The sequence below is a fragment of the Loa loa genome (assembly GCF_000183805.2).
Source record: "Loa loa unplaced genomic scaffold supercont3.18, whole genome shotgun sequence".
In the NCBI taxonomy this organism is placed as follows: Eukaryota; Metazoa; Nematoda; class Chromadorea; order Rhabditida; family Onchocercidae; genus Loa; species Loa loa.
In genome coordinates, this window is record NW_018108198.1 from 373,333 (window position 1) to 389,711 (window position 16,379).

Consider the following 16,379-nt stretch of genomic DNA (forward strand, 5'->3'; position numbering starts at 1 on the left):
TTTGATTTGCTGTCATAATTGTTTTAATGTCACATTCCTTGCAATATTTTCGTGTTGTATAGAGTGTTTACTATCGAATTTTTTGTTTCTCACTCAATTTTCCGAACTTAGCAACAATTCTTAGCACTACCTTCTCTTAAACAGTACTACATCATCGATCAAATCACCAGTAATTTAAGCTTTATCAAATCTTTAATTGTTGTTATTGTTGCATTTGCTTGTATACCACGACGTGTCTCCATGTCCTTCCTGACAATTATGTGTCATGGCGCTTGCATGATAAATCATATCGTCTATCAGCGTTTATTTAATATCTATTCTCATTTTGCTGCCTCATCCAGAATCTTTCAAAAATTTCATTCCCTTCTCTCGTTTCCCCAATATATCCGTTCTCATCCTTTTGCACTTCCATGTTCAAAATAATTCAGCTACCGTTACATTTTTACTCCATTTCTCAATGCTTTCAGCACTTTTTATAGTGAAAGTAACAAAATTTTTTACATCTTTGGACAACCGTTTATCCCTATCATTTTGGAAATAAGCAGGAAAAAGATCCGGAATACAGCTGAAATTTGAGATTGGAGAATATTCCGGAAGATTGAAATTGAAGCAAGAAGTTGAGAATTTGATTACCTGAAAGTGATTCTGTGGGTTTCACCATTTTCGTACTGTTTGTTACTTTTTTTAAAGATGCTTTTTCCACTTTTACTAAATATGAATTACTTGCACTACTTCATACTTTCAGCAACTGTGCCACCATTTGAAACGCTATTACTATCAGAATGTCACACTCGATTATTGTTGTTCACCCTCTTTTTTACATAGAATTGTTTGAATGCTTACCAGACTGGAAGACTATTTTAGCTAATTGGTCCGAACTTCAATTGCATTCATGCAATCTTTCAAAGGGAATTTCATCTTGCGATTTTTCATTTAATTATGGCATCCTTCTCCAGTTGTTTTTTCAAGAAGACTAAATGAAGACTCTAAGTTGGAAGCCGCTTAGGATGCAGGTGTTTTAATTATCAAGTTGTAAATGTTTCTCACTGGTTTTTTTCTTCTTTTTTTTATGTATTTAAAATGTGCAAAATTCTTTCCATGGCATTGTCGTACAGTGATAATAACACAATAGTCTTCGTTCAAAAAAAAGGTGCCGATTTCATCTTAAACTTTTTCCGTTCTAATCTTTCAGCTGAGGCTAAGGATTGTCGCATACAAGTTATGAGGATTCATGAAGTGTTTTCAATTTACAAGACTTTCTGATGGACCGCTTTGCTTCATGTCAAAATGTATTGAAAAAAAAAAAGCGAAATCGTACTTTACAAATTCCGGTAAAGTGTTACCTCGGAGGGTATCCTACTAGAAACAATAATTATATTTAAAGCGGATTTTGATGAAAGCACAGCAGTCTCAGATCTTGGTTCTTTGATTTGGTTTCCGCCGCATGCCTTTGAATATTTCCGAAAGTGATGAAAACATCGAAATTTCGTCTGTTTAAAATGTTAGCATAATGCATTCGATCTTTGATCTTACCGCATTTGAGAAATGGTTGTGGGCTCGGTTTTTAAATGGAAGTTTTTTTAGTGAGTAATAATTAGTCGGGTCTTTCTTCAGGTCGATTGTTCTATGTCCGATTAATTACATAAGTTGGGAACAAATGTCGGATGAGTGTCAGTTTAATGTCGGCAACCTGCAAGCATAAATTGAAAGACACGTGCGCGCGTAGATATGTGTGTGTATGTGTATGGGTGTTCTATGTATATAATAAAGCTGGCTTGGATTCCAAAACGAATTCTGCTATCTATCCATTGTCGTCTCATAGGGCATTTTGACACTTTTCTAAAATGAAAGAGATGCACTAAGCAAACCAAGAGCCAAGCGTTCCACAGCTGATTGCATTTCCGAATTCAGAATAATGAAATATTTGAAGAGGTTTAGAGTGGAAATTTTTCGCTAACCATAGCAGGATTGCTGAAAACATTCAATTGCAAGTAATATGTCTTTCGATTCTGCAATGCCATCCATCTAAGACATTCTGTTTAATCGGGTCACAACTGATTAGGCTGTTCTATCTCTACTGTGTCATTTCGTCCAGATATTGCAGTGGGATATGTATGTATTTGTATATTGCTGCGGGGTTAATGCTTTTGTCAATAGAAGAATAATTCTCATTGGAAGGATTGTCATCATTATCACACTGATCAAATCATTCTTCGATATAAATATCTCTTAATTCCAAATTTCTTTCTCATACTCTCCGCTCTTGGTATCTCACAGCTGCTACCCATGTCTCATTTGCCCTTTCTACTTTACCTTATCCTGTTTATTACCACTGTTCCATAACTAACCCGGTTTTTCCTCTTCATCATTGTTTATTTAACAGCTCAACTCCGTAAGTGCGTTTGTCGTTTTGGTATTTTGCACATTTGGATTTGCTCTTTTCATCCCTCTTACTTAGAGGTAGTTCGACATTCCAAACCAATTAATTTAGTGGTCTGGTTACAATACCACCTCGTCCACCTCCACAAGTCATTTCCCAAAGGCTCCTCCATCCACTCACCTTAAGCACATCGCATTCAATTAAGTGCCTCTTCCTCTTTATGAAACCATCGGAATAAAATGATTCTGTTCAACCCTTCAATGATCAGATTGATGAATGGTTCGAACTGCTGATTCTGGATGGCATATTTTCGTCATTTATATGAGGCATGCAAAGAAATATCTCCTCACTTCAGTCCTCATTGCAATGAGACACTAAGAATCTAACGAATGATTGATTCTACGTGTAGCCAAAAGCGAAGGAACTTTTCTTAATTAGTCTGTTGACTTTTTTATGTGACTTAAATATTCTATCTATCTATCACACTTATCGAAATGCAACTGATGTTATTATCAAAGATTACGTCTAGATTGGAATAAATGACGTCAGAATGCTTTCTTCTTATTATTAAGGTTTATGCTAACGTAATAGATGTTGGCCGGCTTACCTTTTTTTATCATATCAATTAATGGTAATTTACATTTATCTCTCCACCACCTTCCTCTTCATATCCAAATTAGTTGTCATCCAACTCTACAAAATGTTCGGTGTTTCGAATGAGCCAGTACTGACCTAGCCATCTGTGTCCTAAAAATCTTTTCCTCAAATATCAATCGACAAGTTATTTTCTTTTTTTCAAATTTCACTTTAACTTTTGTATCCATTCTACGACCTTCCATCAGGCCATGTTCTGTTTTACATCTAACTTTCCCATCTTACCCAGAACCTATGTCCAACAGATTTTGCTGTAAGTGTCACGCATAATGGGTGTGACGAAGGAGTGCTATGTGTACATAAGTTCGTATCTCTGTCGTCGTGGGTTAATAGCTTAACAAAACAATTATTTAGTGAAGAAGTCGGAAAGAACAAGCTGCAAAGAAATAGCGTTACCTTTGAAATGTTAAGGGTTGACATCATTGCTATATAAAAGTTAAACGTATTTAGACGGTTATGATGGCAGCTGTCACAACTAGCAGTGGACCGCTGACTGGCGGCCGATTGCTGCCCTCAAATGTCTTCTCTCTCCTTATGAACCAGTTTCCGTAATAAATATAAATATAGTGAAATAAGAGGAAGGAGAAGACAGTGCTGATAACGTTGTCAAGAATAACAATTAAAGCATGAAATATCGATGTTCACCTTCCTCTCTAATTACAGTTTCGAATTTGGCACTGTTTGATCATATTGTTACGTGGGGACAAATATATTCTTCGAAGGCCAAGGGATTGACATTATTCAGGCCGTGGGATGACTAAGGCTGGAATATTAAAACACTGACAACTTACTATACGCTAAATGGAATATTCATACTGTTAGCGAACATGAATAGTTTCTTCTTATTTTGCATCAAAAAAACCGGAGATACTATCGGAGGTCATTTCTCTTTTGACCGTTGTCAATAATCGTATAATGACAGTTTTGTGATGTTTAAAAATATTTTGGTTATGCATCATTTTGAAATTGAAATTCCGGTATTGCAGCCCGGAGGATTCATTCCTTTTTCACCGAAAGTTTTGTTGGGTTTGAAATTTTTCTTAAATCATAAAGTGGTAGCAGTAACCTAGGACCGAAATTAACTAAAATGTAATTAACTGGACATTTTAGGCCAAAAATTATCTCTCTAACTGTCATATCTTCAGTAATGGCTTGATGATAGTAGTAACGGCTAGTATTGGGTTGATGATCACATATTTAATTATGTATACGCAAATTTTAATTTTTTGAAAATACATTGTAATCCGAAACGTCCTAATGTCTTTGGCAATATTGCTTGATGAAAATTTTAATCTCATTTCACCGATTCAGTATGTTTCAGGACATTGTGATATGCAGGAGACATTCGCGACTGCAGACTGATTCGTAATTTGAATGCAATTTTCATTCAAGAAGTTGATTAAAAGTCGATGAAAATTTGAAACTGCTCACTTTTCCTCGCCTCAAGAAGATAAATAACCCTGAAGAAGTTATAAGGTAGTAAATTTACTTGTTACTTTTCTCCCGTATTTTAATTTGCATTTGCTAGCTTCTATTTTAATTTTTTAAGCACTTCCATTAGCAATGAAAAATTTAGCGATTAAAGTTGATAGAACTAGGTTTTCATGTTTTACATTGTTTATTGGGATTCATAAGTCGCAGGACATGTGAAATTGAAATAACACCTTGCAGAAGAAAGCTTGGTACCATTACAGTTCTTTCGAGCTAGTTAAAATTTCAGATGAAAGATTTTTAATAAGCTATAACTTTGTGATCCGAAGATTTACCATTTCATTTGCACGTCATCCACTTTTTTTTTCTTTTAACTGCATTGTCTTCATGTTTCGTTAGTAATTAAAATGTTTCTAGTCCACTGAAGATTTCCCCTTTTGTTTTTTAAATATTTATAGTTTCTTCAAAGAAATTATAAAAGTGAAACAACCAACAACCATTTACTGAACTAGAGTGAAAACTAACTTTTCTTTGTATGAAGATAGAGAGATTTCCGTGAATAATTTTTGGAAGATTTACTTGAATTGAATTATGGATGATAATTTCTCTCTCAAATGGTGGATAATTCCTAATTTGATAACGATATGTTTAAAACAGATAGATGCATTGTCGAATTAGGTTTTTATCGAAATGATACAAAAAAGTTTAATTTTATGACCATTTATTGTATGGTGCTTTTAGAAGAAATAACCTATGCAATGAATCATTTCAAAGTTAAGGAGAATTTCCAATAAAATAAGTGAATTATTTTAGATATATTCGAATTTCAGAAAGACAACGTGCTTATTCTCCTTCCTTCCCTTCCGTACCAAAAGAATTAATAGTTTTGCTTCGCAGAGAAGTGATAGAGACCTTTTATTACTCCATTATTTCAAAATTTACATCAATCTGAGTGCCACTCTTCACATATACTTCGTGTATCCGTCCTTTAAACCATTTTGCAAAATCATTGTTGATGTTTCTTGAAAAATTCATGCTATTAGTTAAATTTGCAGTCTCTTTGTCACCAATATTTGGATAAGTGGATGAGTCAGTTTTATTGCATCACAAATAAAAAGATTTGTATCGTTAGATGATTCGTTTTCCGGTGAGATTTTACTCCTATTCTGCTATCTCAAATTTACGTCATCTATGACCCTCTGCCTGTCTCTCGAAAATTCGCACTTTTTTAGTAATATCTGCTTGACTTTATTTTCGAGCAATTTGTAGAATCGAGAACTTTGAGACAGAAGAAAAAAATCAGTTCTATTGGGACATGCCATTAGCTCCACAGTGCGATGTTCTTTGGGACAATGACAACCTTCTACGTAACACAAATAAAACTGAAGATGTAAGTTCAAGTTCTTGCAAAATAAATTATTTCAAAACAATTTAGAGCTTTTTTTGCAAAGCTCGCAGAATTTGTTTACGATTTCAATAATCTCCCTTGATTTAAACATCTGTCTGACATGATACAATATCCATTCTCGATATGATGTGGATAGAACATTAAGTAATGTTGAAATATGTGTGTCCCAGCAAGATCGTAAACAGTGAAGATAGCAAAAACCCATGTTCAGATTTGATGATTCAACTGGGTTCCTATGTTTTCTATATTTTCAATTCTTTCTGTTATCTAATATTACTATCACTAGGACATTACTTGTTAAACAATACCGATTCACCAAACGGTACCGATTGGACTGTTAGTTTAATTAACTGTGATGAAAAGGTTGATATAATTTGAAGGGCTAAGCTATTTGAATTTATATTCCTATACATTATGATTGATATACATTCTAAACTATTGCAAGTTTCTATGCAAACACTTGTTGGACAGGAAATGTCGTGTCCACTACAGAGGTTTGGGTAGTTTGAAGATGGACGTCATTAAATGCATTTGATCAGTATATTCAACTATTTGAAAATTAGCTAAATTAAGCGATAGAAAGTTACATCCTACCACTCTATTTTTTATTTATATATTGAGAATAGTTAAATTAATATTAAATTAATGTCTAATTATCGTTCATTCCATATTATACACTTTCATTTATTGATTACTGCATAATTAACGAATAGTAAACTAATCTAGCCCAAATATGGATTACCTACAAGCTACTCTTTATGTATCAAAGCAAATTTTGCAGCATTATTCACCGAAAAACGATTCAGATGTGTCGTTGTCAATAATAAGTAACATTGCTACTGCTAGTAGCGCCAATATTACCAATACCGCCACAACAAAAGAAGCAGCCATGATATCCGAAATTGAGATTACCGAAATTGCGAAAAAAGGTGAAAAAGCAGACCCATCACAGTTTGAACTATTATCTATGATTGGGCAAGTAAGTTTGCATTTTTATGAAGATAAACGTATGCCGCTAATCAATTCTTTACTATTTATCTTTAAGATATTTGAAATAATTGATTAATTGATTGCTCTTAGATTTTATCGTAATCTTTCATGAAATAAATAGTACTTCGACCGATCGAAATTCCACCCGGACATGCTTGTCTTATCATGCGTTCTCCTTCTGTCTCGTTGTGTGTTCAAATAAGCAGTGACAGTGCAAGGTCCATCATAGCTCTGGACCGAGGGAAGGACATTGTTCTCTGTGGATAGATAGAGATTCGATTATCCCGCCTTACAGACAGATTAGTAGAACAGAACAACTTGATAGTTGACATCTAAAGCCCTGATACATACAGTTGTTTCTCTGTGCACATCTTTGAGGGTTCATTTGGCAAAGTATTGCTTGTGAAAAAAACACGTGGACGTGATACTGGACAATTGTTTGCTATGAAAATTCTGAAGAAAGCTACTCTGAAAGGTATTTTTTCCTTTTTTTTTGTGAATTGATATCTTTTCTGCTAACAATATATAGATTTGAACAATAGTGAGAATTCGATGAATATCATTCAAATGAGTACAACATATTGAGATGCACGGAAAGTGAACAGTAATATAGCTTCAGAAATTCCTGATTAGTTTTAAACTGAAACTATTGACGTTTGTCATAGTTCGTGACCGATATCGTACGAAAGCGGAACGAGATATCTTGGCTCGATTTCGTCATCCATTCATTGTTCGACTTCATTACGGTAAAGAAAAAAAGTTTGATCATCGTAAAATTGCATTGTAAAGTTCTTCTAAAGAAAGAATTAAAGTCAAGTCGGTAACAGAAATAGCCGTCCTTTCTTGTCTTTCCTTAAATTACTTCCAGGAAATAGATAAAATACTTGATTGAATCTGGCCTTTTAATTGCAGCATTTCAAACCGAAGGAAAATTGTACCTCATCCTTGATTTCCTACCTGGCGGAGATCTTTTTAATCGCTTATCTAAAGAAGTTAGTATTTTCATTTATTATCTCTGCTTCCCTTGATTTCAACTTAATCGTATTGCATAAATGTTCATGTTCCTGTTCTTTTCTGGAAAGAACTTTATTCGATTATTGCTTCTTTGAATCAAAATTCGTTTTCTTTTCTATTAACCTTAAAATTTTTCCAATGATAGATTATTTTTAATGATGCATAATAGATTAAACGGAATAATTTATTGGCCAACATGATCATATCATGAACGTATTAAGGCTGCGTCCAGCATTTGATTGCACTATCAGAGGAAAACTCTGATAAATTGATAAGAATGAAAAGAACAATTGACTCTTTCAATTTTATTCATTACAACGGGATTAAACTGTCACTTTATCTCTTTCGATGATTTATAAACTTGCTCTTTCTCTTATACTCTTCCTACACTTATTTTGCTCTGTAAACTTTCTTGTTTGTCATGCTCGAATTCTTCCTCTTTCGGCTCTATTCATTCAAGGAAATTTATTCTTCAGATAATGTTCACCGAAGATGATGTCAAATTCTACCTAGCCGAGATTGCTTTAGCTCTTGGACATTTGCATTCCTTAGGTATTGCATACAGGGATTTGAAACCGGAAAAGTAAGTTGATGAACTATTTTCAGCTTTGAAAATTCCGGCAAAAAAAGTCGTCTTGAATGCTTCTGGTATGTTTTTATTTAAAGCATTTTCATTGCAAAATAAATTCTAATAGTTTCTTTTAGCTCTCAAAAGTTCACTCTGTTAATTCTTGATCTCCGATGAATATTACTTAGAAATTAAATGTTTTGTGCCTTAAATGAACTGTAGTTTTGGTTTCGTTGAGATCGTCCAGGGTGACAGCTATTAATGAGAACAGGTGGATGACAAATTTATGTGTTGCAAAAGAGCACTAGAATTGTCTCATGGAGTCATTTACAAATCTTACTTATCCGCCCATGTAATGAAGAAAGATTTATTTACTAACGGTAGAAGTTCTCGAAGCATTCTTTCCACTCAACAATTTCGGACATTTTTGTTCAGTATCCAATTTTCGTCTTTTATTTATTTATTTTTTTTAATTTTCACAACTCTTTCATGATAGATTACACGTTTTTAGCGTTCTGTTGGATGCTGAGGGACATATCAATCTTACGGATTTCGGATTATCGAAAGAATCTGTTGAAAAAAACGGGAAAACATTTAGTTTTTGTGGTACTGTGGAATATATGGCACCAGAAGTAGTTAATCGACATGGACATACAGTTGCTGCCGATTGGTGGAGTTTTGGTGTTCTCATGGTAACGTATATAATCCAATTAAAATTCATATCTAATAGTTTATATTACTCTCAAAACATCCATGGAGAGTCTTTATAAATTCGTATTTATTAGCAATTTGTTGTAGATGATATATTTATTCAAATGAACCAATTCCATTTTTAGTATGAAATGCTAACTGGCGATCTTCCATTCCATGGTAATAGCCGTAGGGAAACGATGTCAATGATTTTAAGGTGAAATTTGTTTCTGCAAATAGATATTTTAGAAAACTTTAGGATTTAAAAAGGCATTTAATCTATTTAATGAAGAGTCAGTTCAACCATTGATTATCTAATATGACACGCTCCATTATTTGTTTATCCTTTAAAAAAAAAAAAGAAAAATGATTTGCAGGGCAAAATTAGCAATGCCACAATCATTATCAGCTGGAGCTCAACATTTATTAAAGGCTCTCTTCAAACGCAATCCGGCAAATCGTTTAGGCTGTTCAACTGATGATGTGAAACAGATTAAATCGCATCCATTTTTTGATACAATCAACTGGGACAAATTGTACAGACGAGAAGTTGAGCCACCATTCAAACCGTTGTGTACACCAAGTAATCATACACGTTGTTTTGATCCGGAATTCACGAAAAAAACACCTCATGGTTAGTTTTCCTGATGCACTTCTGAGAATGTCTCAAACGTACACAGCTTTTCTGATCATCTAAGCTTTGTCCACATGTTCGACACAAATTGTTCTAGTGCGATTTATATTCTTGGCTTAGGATACTGCGATATTTATGGTGAAATGTTTCATTCAAAAGTCAGGCTAAGGAAGAATCAACAATAACTCTTGCAGACTCACCTGCCTTACCACCTTCCGCTACTGCTCACGAATTATTTCGTGGCTTCAGTTACGTTGCTCCCTCCATTCTGTCTAATGATAAGCCAAGTTTATCCGTCAGTGTCATCGCTTCGCATCTTCAGGGAGCCGAGAAAACATATATTTTCGATGAATACAACTTCGCTGAGGTTAGTAAATGGCTTTGCTGAAGAATGATATAATTCGAACCGATATTTCAATATGACCAAATTGAAATATTAAACATTTTGCAGAATCTTGGAGTTGGCTCATTTTCAGTGTGTAAAAGGTGCGTGCATAAGAAATCAGGTGCTGAATTTGCCGTAAAGGTACATTTCAACTTTATTTTGCTCAGAATTTTATTTGAAATTCAATTTTAATTTTTATATCGCTGTTGTAAAAAGTAAAGTCGTGTTTAAAGGTTAAGTTTATTTACAATTAACTCATTATTAGAGAGAGTTCGTGGTAATGCGTGAGATAAAATAGTTTATCTTATCTAACCATATCCAAATAAATCACCAAATTTTGCCTAAATATCAATGAAGTGATAAAGTTTAATTATTGAAATTCATTCGTAATCTTTTCCGGATATATAGATAAGTTGTGAAGTAAAATCAAAATAAAGTTTTTTGCATTCCATAAAGTAAAAAGCTTGTTTTCCTTTTTTTTTTGGATAATTGACAAAAGCAGACGGGACGCAGTGGAGGAAGTGGACATTCTAAGGCGTTACTCGCATCACCTGAATATTGTCAAGCTATATGCCGTCTATGAGGATAGCGCAAATGTTTATTTGGTAGAAGAGATGTGCAGAGGTGGTGAACTGTTAAGCAGAATTATGACCTTGAAGCATTTCTCGGAAAGGGAAAGCGCTGCTGTGATGTTAAGACTTGCCAATGCTATCAACTATTTGCATTCAAATCAGGTCAGTTTGGGTTTCCGTAATCTTACCTGGAATGAAATATTCAGAACGATTCATGCTCACTTATTTGCTATGCTGTTAATGTAATACAATTTTGTTCATAAGCTGAGAATTCAGTTTTAAGTTTTACATTTTTCAAGTTAGAACATGATGAAATTTTTGAGTAAAATTCGGGTCGACAAAGACTATATCTGCTTTTCAGGTGGTGCATCGTGATTTAAAACCATCCAACATAATGTATGCATCGAAGACGGCTGATCCGGACTCCATCAGGATAATCGACTTCGGATTTGCGAAACAGTTACGTGCTGAGAATGGTTTACTGATGACCCCATGTTATACGGCTCAGTTTGTTGCACCAGAAATCCTGAAAAAGCAAGGATATGATATGAGTTGTGATATTTGGTCACTTGGAGTACTACTTTTTACTATGCTTAGTGGGTATGTCTCATATATTTGATTTCTGTGGGAAGATTCCTCCATCGATGATTCCAACTATCGGCCACTTCTTTAATTTAAAAAATGGTTTAAAGTAGTCGCTTTCACCTGTCATTAGTTCACTTTTGAAGACACTGGAAAGTTGTAACTTCAGTGATGGGTAAAATATTCAACTGGAAGTAGAGCTAAGAAATCTGTTTAAAAAAAAAGTGAGTTTTTAACACTAATTCTTTTTTTCTATGAACAAGTATTTGAAATTTGCAGAGTTAGGAGAAGGGAAACTATTGGAAAATTCTATTTTCGAATCAGATTGACTCAATTTCAGCGAAGCACCATTTGCAACGAGTGAAAATGATTCGCCACAAAAAATCTTGAAACGTGTTGGTCAGGGGAAATATTCGTTGAATGGTCAAACTTGGACAAATATTTCGGAACAGGCAAAGGATCTTGTCCGACATCTTTTACATGCTGATCCATCCAAACGTCTCTCAGCCAAGCAAATCCTTATTCATCCGTGGGTTGTCCATCTTAATTCACTATCGACGATGCGTTTAAATTTTTTCAACGATCCGTCCAAAGTAATGGTCAGTTGTTAGTTTTTATTTGTTTAATGTAAAAAAAAGAAATGGCTTACAGCACATTCAATTAAAACTCTAACTGACCAAAATATGCTGAAAATCTGTCTAAACATAACAAAGGATTTCACTTCCAGGCATTCAGTTTTTTCTTTAATTTTTAATGAAATTTTAATAAGTTTTATATACTGGATCTTTGATTGCATTAGTTACGATTTACGGTCGTTGATTACGATTGAATGATTTTTTGTCGAAGATTGTAATACCGTACACAATTTGACAATCTAATTGCTTTTAGGATGCATTAGATAAAACATATCATGCACTGACCAGTGCAACCACTTTAGTTCCACTACGACCTGTTATTGAATCCGCCCTTGCACGTCGTCGACGTTTGAATCGAATGAAGAGTGTTATGGGTGATGATGATATCATCGAAGTAGCTACTAGCTCTGTATTACCTAATGAATGCAATATTGCAACTGATTAACTCGTTTGTTCTATTTTCTTCTTTTCGATCATAAAACTTGGAATATCATATCAGCTTTGATATTCTTCGAAATGTTTACCTGATTCTTTCCATATCGATAATTGATGATACATCTATGTTGTACCATATAGCACATATTGTATACTGAAGAATAAATATATAAGCATAAAACTGATATAATTGTTGAATTATAAAATATGCGATGTTTATTTTATTTTTCTTCCTTCAACGACAACTGCACAATTCATTTCATTAACTAAGTTCACTGTGTATAAATTTGCAGTATTTCATTCCTCAAGTTCTTCTTTTTGCTATTGTTTAAAGAAAATCACATTCTTAATTTGCATATCATTTAATGATACTGTGTACAATTAATCTCATCATGTAAATCAATTGCTCATGATGTTCTTATTTATTACTTCGCTTCCATCATTTCCATGTGATAAATTATGCACTATCACTGGTTCCAGAAAATGGGAAATATCATTCTTGGGAATAAAGACTAATGAATAGTTTGAGCTAAGTAAGAATTAGAATTCCATAATTTATTAGGTTGTTACTCCAAATTCAAGTTTTTTTGTTGAGAGAAAAAGGAACGGTTAGTATAAAGAAAAGAAATGAATTCATACTAATAAATGAAAGTTTTATGTCATTTCGATTCATTTCGATTTCTGGCGAATGATAAGCTTTGTGATAATGTCTTGTTTCTTTGAGTGGTCTGTGTCATCTTGTATAGTTGATAATTAATGAATAATTTGAATAATTTTGAGGTTTGATAGGGACTTCATTGATGTTGTTTGTGAATACTTTTCTAACAATCAATCATAATCCTAAATTAATATATTATGGAAGTGCAGACTAATCTGTCCTTATTTCTAATGTTTTTTGTTGACAACAGGATGCAATTCTATAGTTTCAGGGATGCAGTTTAGTTAATTCTGGGAAGTATGCCCTATTTATATTCAACTTATTGTTGTTCAAAAAGAGCTTAGTTTATACGATAAAGTAATGAGATTTTGTTCAAATCTTAGGCAAGTAAAATGAGCGTGTTAACTTGTCAGAGTTGAAAATTCAATTTATTTATTCATTCATTCGACGGTTAATCAACTTCATTTCAGTCAACTTCACAAGAGGACTTACAGTTTTTCGGAGATGTTTTCTTTTGAAGATGTTCACGCTATTTCGGATCGTATCAGTGGTATCATCCATATGACATCTAACTACATTGATAGCTTGTGCGGTGTGGAAGCTTATTTCAAATGTGAACACATCGCGAAAAAACTGGCTCATTCAAAACAGGTGGAGTGCTGAATGCTGTACTTATTGTGCACATTATTTAGCTAATCACACTTTTCTAGTTTCATTGATAAACATTTCCAAATCAGTGCGTAAGCTTCAGCAAAACCGATGGTTGGTAGTTGATGGGGAGCGTAAATGATTTAATCAGGTAAGTTAAGAATGTGCTGGCAAGTGAAGAGATAAACTGTTGACTTCCTGAGTTAAGAGATTTATGGTGGAACTATTCAATAATTTATTTTCCCCCAAAGTTTGCTTATTTCATTTTGTAAACTAAACAGTCCTTGCAAATAGGTGATAGGGAGTATTTCAATTTTTCGAATTTTTAAATGCTATACTTTGTGGAGTACTTTTTTCGTAATATTTGTATCCAGGTGTATTGATATGACACAATCAGAAATCGGATTGTGTTATATTTCTTTTATCCTAGATAAAGATTATGTTAGTGATCCGGGGAATAAATCTTCATTAGTGATTTGTCATTTTCCGTTATTTCTTTTAAAAATATTGGTTTACTACAATGTTAAGAGTAATTTTTCTATAGCAAAACTTGCATGTTTATTGATCCTTCTTAAAATTTATCTCTTTCAAGTTAAATTTTTATTTTCAGATTACTCATAATAGTGGTAATTTGGGCAGCTAAGATTCACAGCATCCCGTGTGTAGTTGTAACATCGAACAGTGCTCCAGTGTCAAAACTTAATACCGTGAAAGATTATAAAGCTAACATTGTAATTTGCTAACCAAAAGAGAGGCTAGAAATTACAGGCGTTAAAAAATTACACTCTTCTAAAATCAGCAATATATTCAATATATTCTTATTATAGTGTAGGAAGAGAATAAGAATGTATTGCTGAATTCTTCATGATTCCGTTAAGCAAAATCACTGGGAAATCTGAAAGAAGTTAGTGTTTACATATTGGCATAAAGTTCCTGTAAAGTAGTGGTTCCCAACTTTTTCTTGACCAGCAACCACTTTAACTTTTTTATTCATAGCATAAACCACAAAGTTCGAAAGCAATAAATTCTGTTAATTCAAAAATATACTTTAATAAAACTTTTAACTCATTGGCTAAACTTAGAGTGACATTATAATATAAAAAAGAAGGGATATAATTTTTAAGTGGTGGTCCGCGGACTACCGGAGAAACCATTATTATGGAAACAATCTTCGTGATAGTGGCAAACGTATTGAAATGGTTGATCCCTTTGATGACTATAGAGTGATGGTTGGAGAGGTAAGTTTCATTTTATCAAATGAGGAAAAAATTCTTTGGATATTTTCAACTTCGAATATCTTTCAATCTTCATTGATTCGGGAAATACATTCGAATGTTTATTGAAAACAGTCAAAGTCAGGGAAAACTTGCAATAAAAAATGTCCGATTGGTTGACAGTGTGTTAACATACACAGGCTAGCATATCTTGTAAACTTTTGTGCTGAAGATGAACTACCATTCAATTTCGAAAAAAAGTGAGCAGTTCATCGTTAAATTTCATATTCTAGTTTTCCTGCTGGTTAGATTAGATTAGTGACAGGTATTAGTGACAATGATAAAGTTCCATATATGTCTCATAATTTTATCCTTAACTTCTTGATTAAAATGAGGCGAGTTTTGGAGGATTTTTTGAAGATTCCAGTAGCTTTGTATTTTTCAATGATAATTTGAAGGAACAATAGCGATAGAATCCCTGGAAAGTTCCAATTTAGATACGTTATTAGTAGCGGTCGGTGGCGGTCTGTATTTCGATATAGTTGCGGCCGCTAAGAAAATTATTAAAGGTTTATTTATTCCTGTAAGATGTTAAAAACAATAGCTGATGGGATTCGAATCTTCCCTTTTATTCCTTGGAAATGTGGAAAGAAACTCCTCACCGTGATACGTTTCATTACGGCTAATATCAACAAATCATCCTTTTTATCAGTTATGTTTTGAGACTTCATTGCTGATATTATGATACATTTGTTCCAAATCGTGATACTTTGGAGTCATTTGATGTTATTATTATTATCATCAAAATCTTCAGCAAATTAGATCTTTTATGAAATGGTAATGTATAATAAATTTGTCTTGTAATAAGAGCTGTGCTTAAAAGAATGGAAATATCATATGAAACTTTTTTCAAAATAATGATGAAATTACTGAAACACTGAATTTGGTCGACAATTTAACGAGGGTGATTTGCCTTAAAAATTCTTCACTATTCTTATTGTCATCTTTTCTTGAAAATAAGACGTTGGGTAAATTAAAAAACAAATTTTAGCAAGCGATCAAACCTACAGGAGCAGTTTCCTTGGCTACATTATTCAAATATAAAGATTAACTCGGCTGCTCAAAACCTGAAAAAGATAGGTGTCATATTTAGTGATGGTGGCATTGATCTAAAGAGATTATCTTTTTTCTAAAAAAAAATTTCAGCTTAAGAAATGCTTCACTTCTTATCTGATGCTTTTAAATTAAAACATCAACATCTGAGGTATCCTGAACTGTTTTTCCAATCAATCGAATCAAATTTTTTACTGGTAATTATGGGCATTCATCAATATTCATGCATCCTGTTGTAAAGTTACCATTTTACCTTGATATGATTTGTACGTCATATACATTCATTTTATCCTTTTATCCAAAAGCATTCGAAATGGATAGCTAGCTATTCGCAATAATTAGCTATAAACTTCGAAGTTCAATAGGAA

The 16,379-nt window shown here is 33.4% G+C and overlaps 2 protein-coding genes across 2 annotated transcripts; both read left to right on the forward strand.

Annotated features, from left to right (window-relative positions):
* Positions 1-5,780: 5,780 nt before the first annotated feature.
* On the forward strand, positions 5,781-12,388 carry LOAG_01357 (AGC/RSK/RSK protein kinase; the record flags this gene model as incomplete). The annotated part of the gene is made up of 15 exons (XM_003136896.1): positions 5,781-5,855; positions 6,655-6,852; positions 7,242-7,338; positions 7,529-7,609; positions 7,776-7,855; positions 8,354-8,460; positions 8,957-9,137; positions 9,282-9,352; positions 9,513-9,769; positions 9,964-10,136; positions 10,221-10,295; positions 10,721-10,888; positions 11,088-11,326; positions 11,649-11,907; positions 12,197-12,388. 15 exons carry the CDS (start codon positions 5,781-5,783, stop codon positions 12,386-12,388), a joined length of 2,253 nt encoding a protein of 750 aa, XP_003136944.1.
* Positions 12,389-13,809: 1,421 nt separating this feature from the next.
* Positions 13,810-16,009, forward strand: LOAG_01358 (hypothetical protein; the record flags this gene model as incomplete). Its single annotated transcript, XM_003136897.1, has 6 exons — positions 13,810-13,835; positions 14,295-14,415; positions 14,809-14,922; positions 15,044-15,080; positions 15,357-15,481; positions 15,950-16,009. 6 exons carry the CDS (start codon positions 13,810-13,812, stop codon positions 16,007-16,009), a joined length of 483 nt encoding a protein of 160 aa, XP_003136945.1.
* Positions 16,010-16,379: the final 370 nt, after the last annotated feature.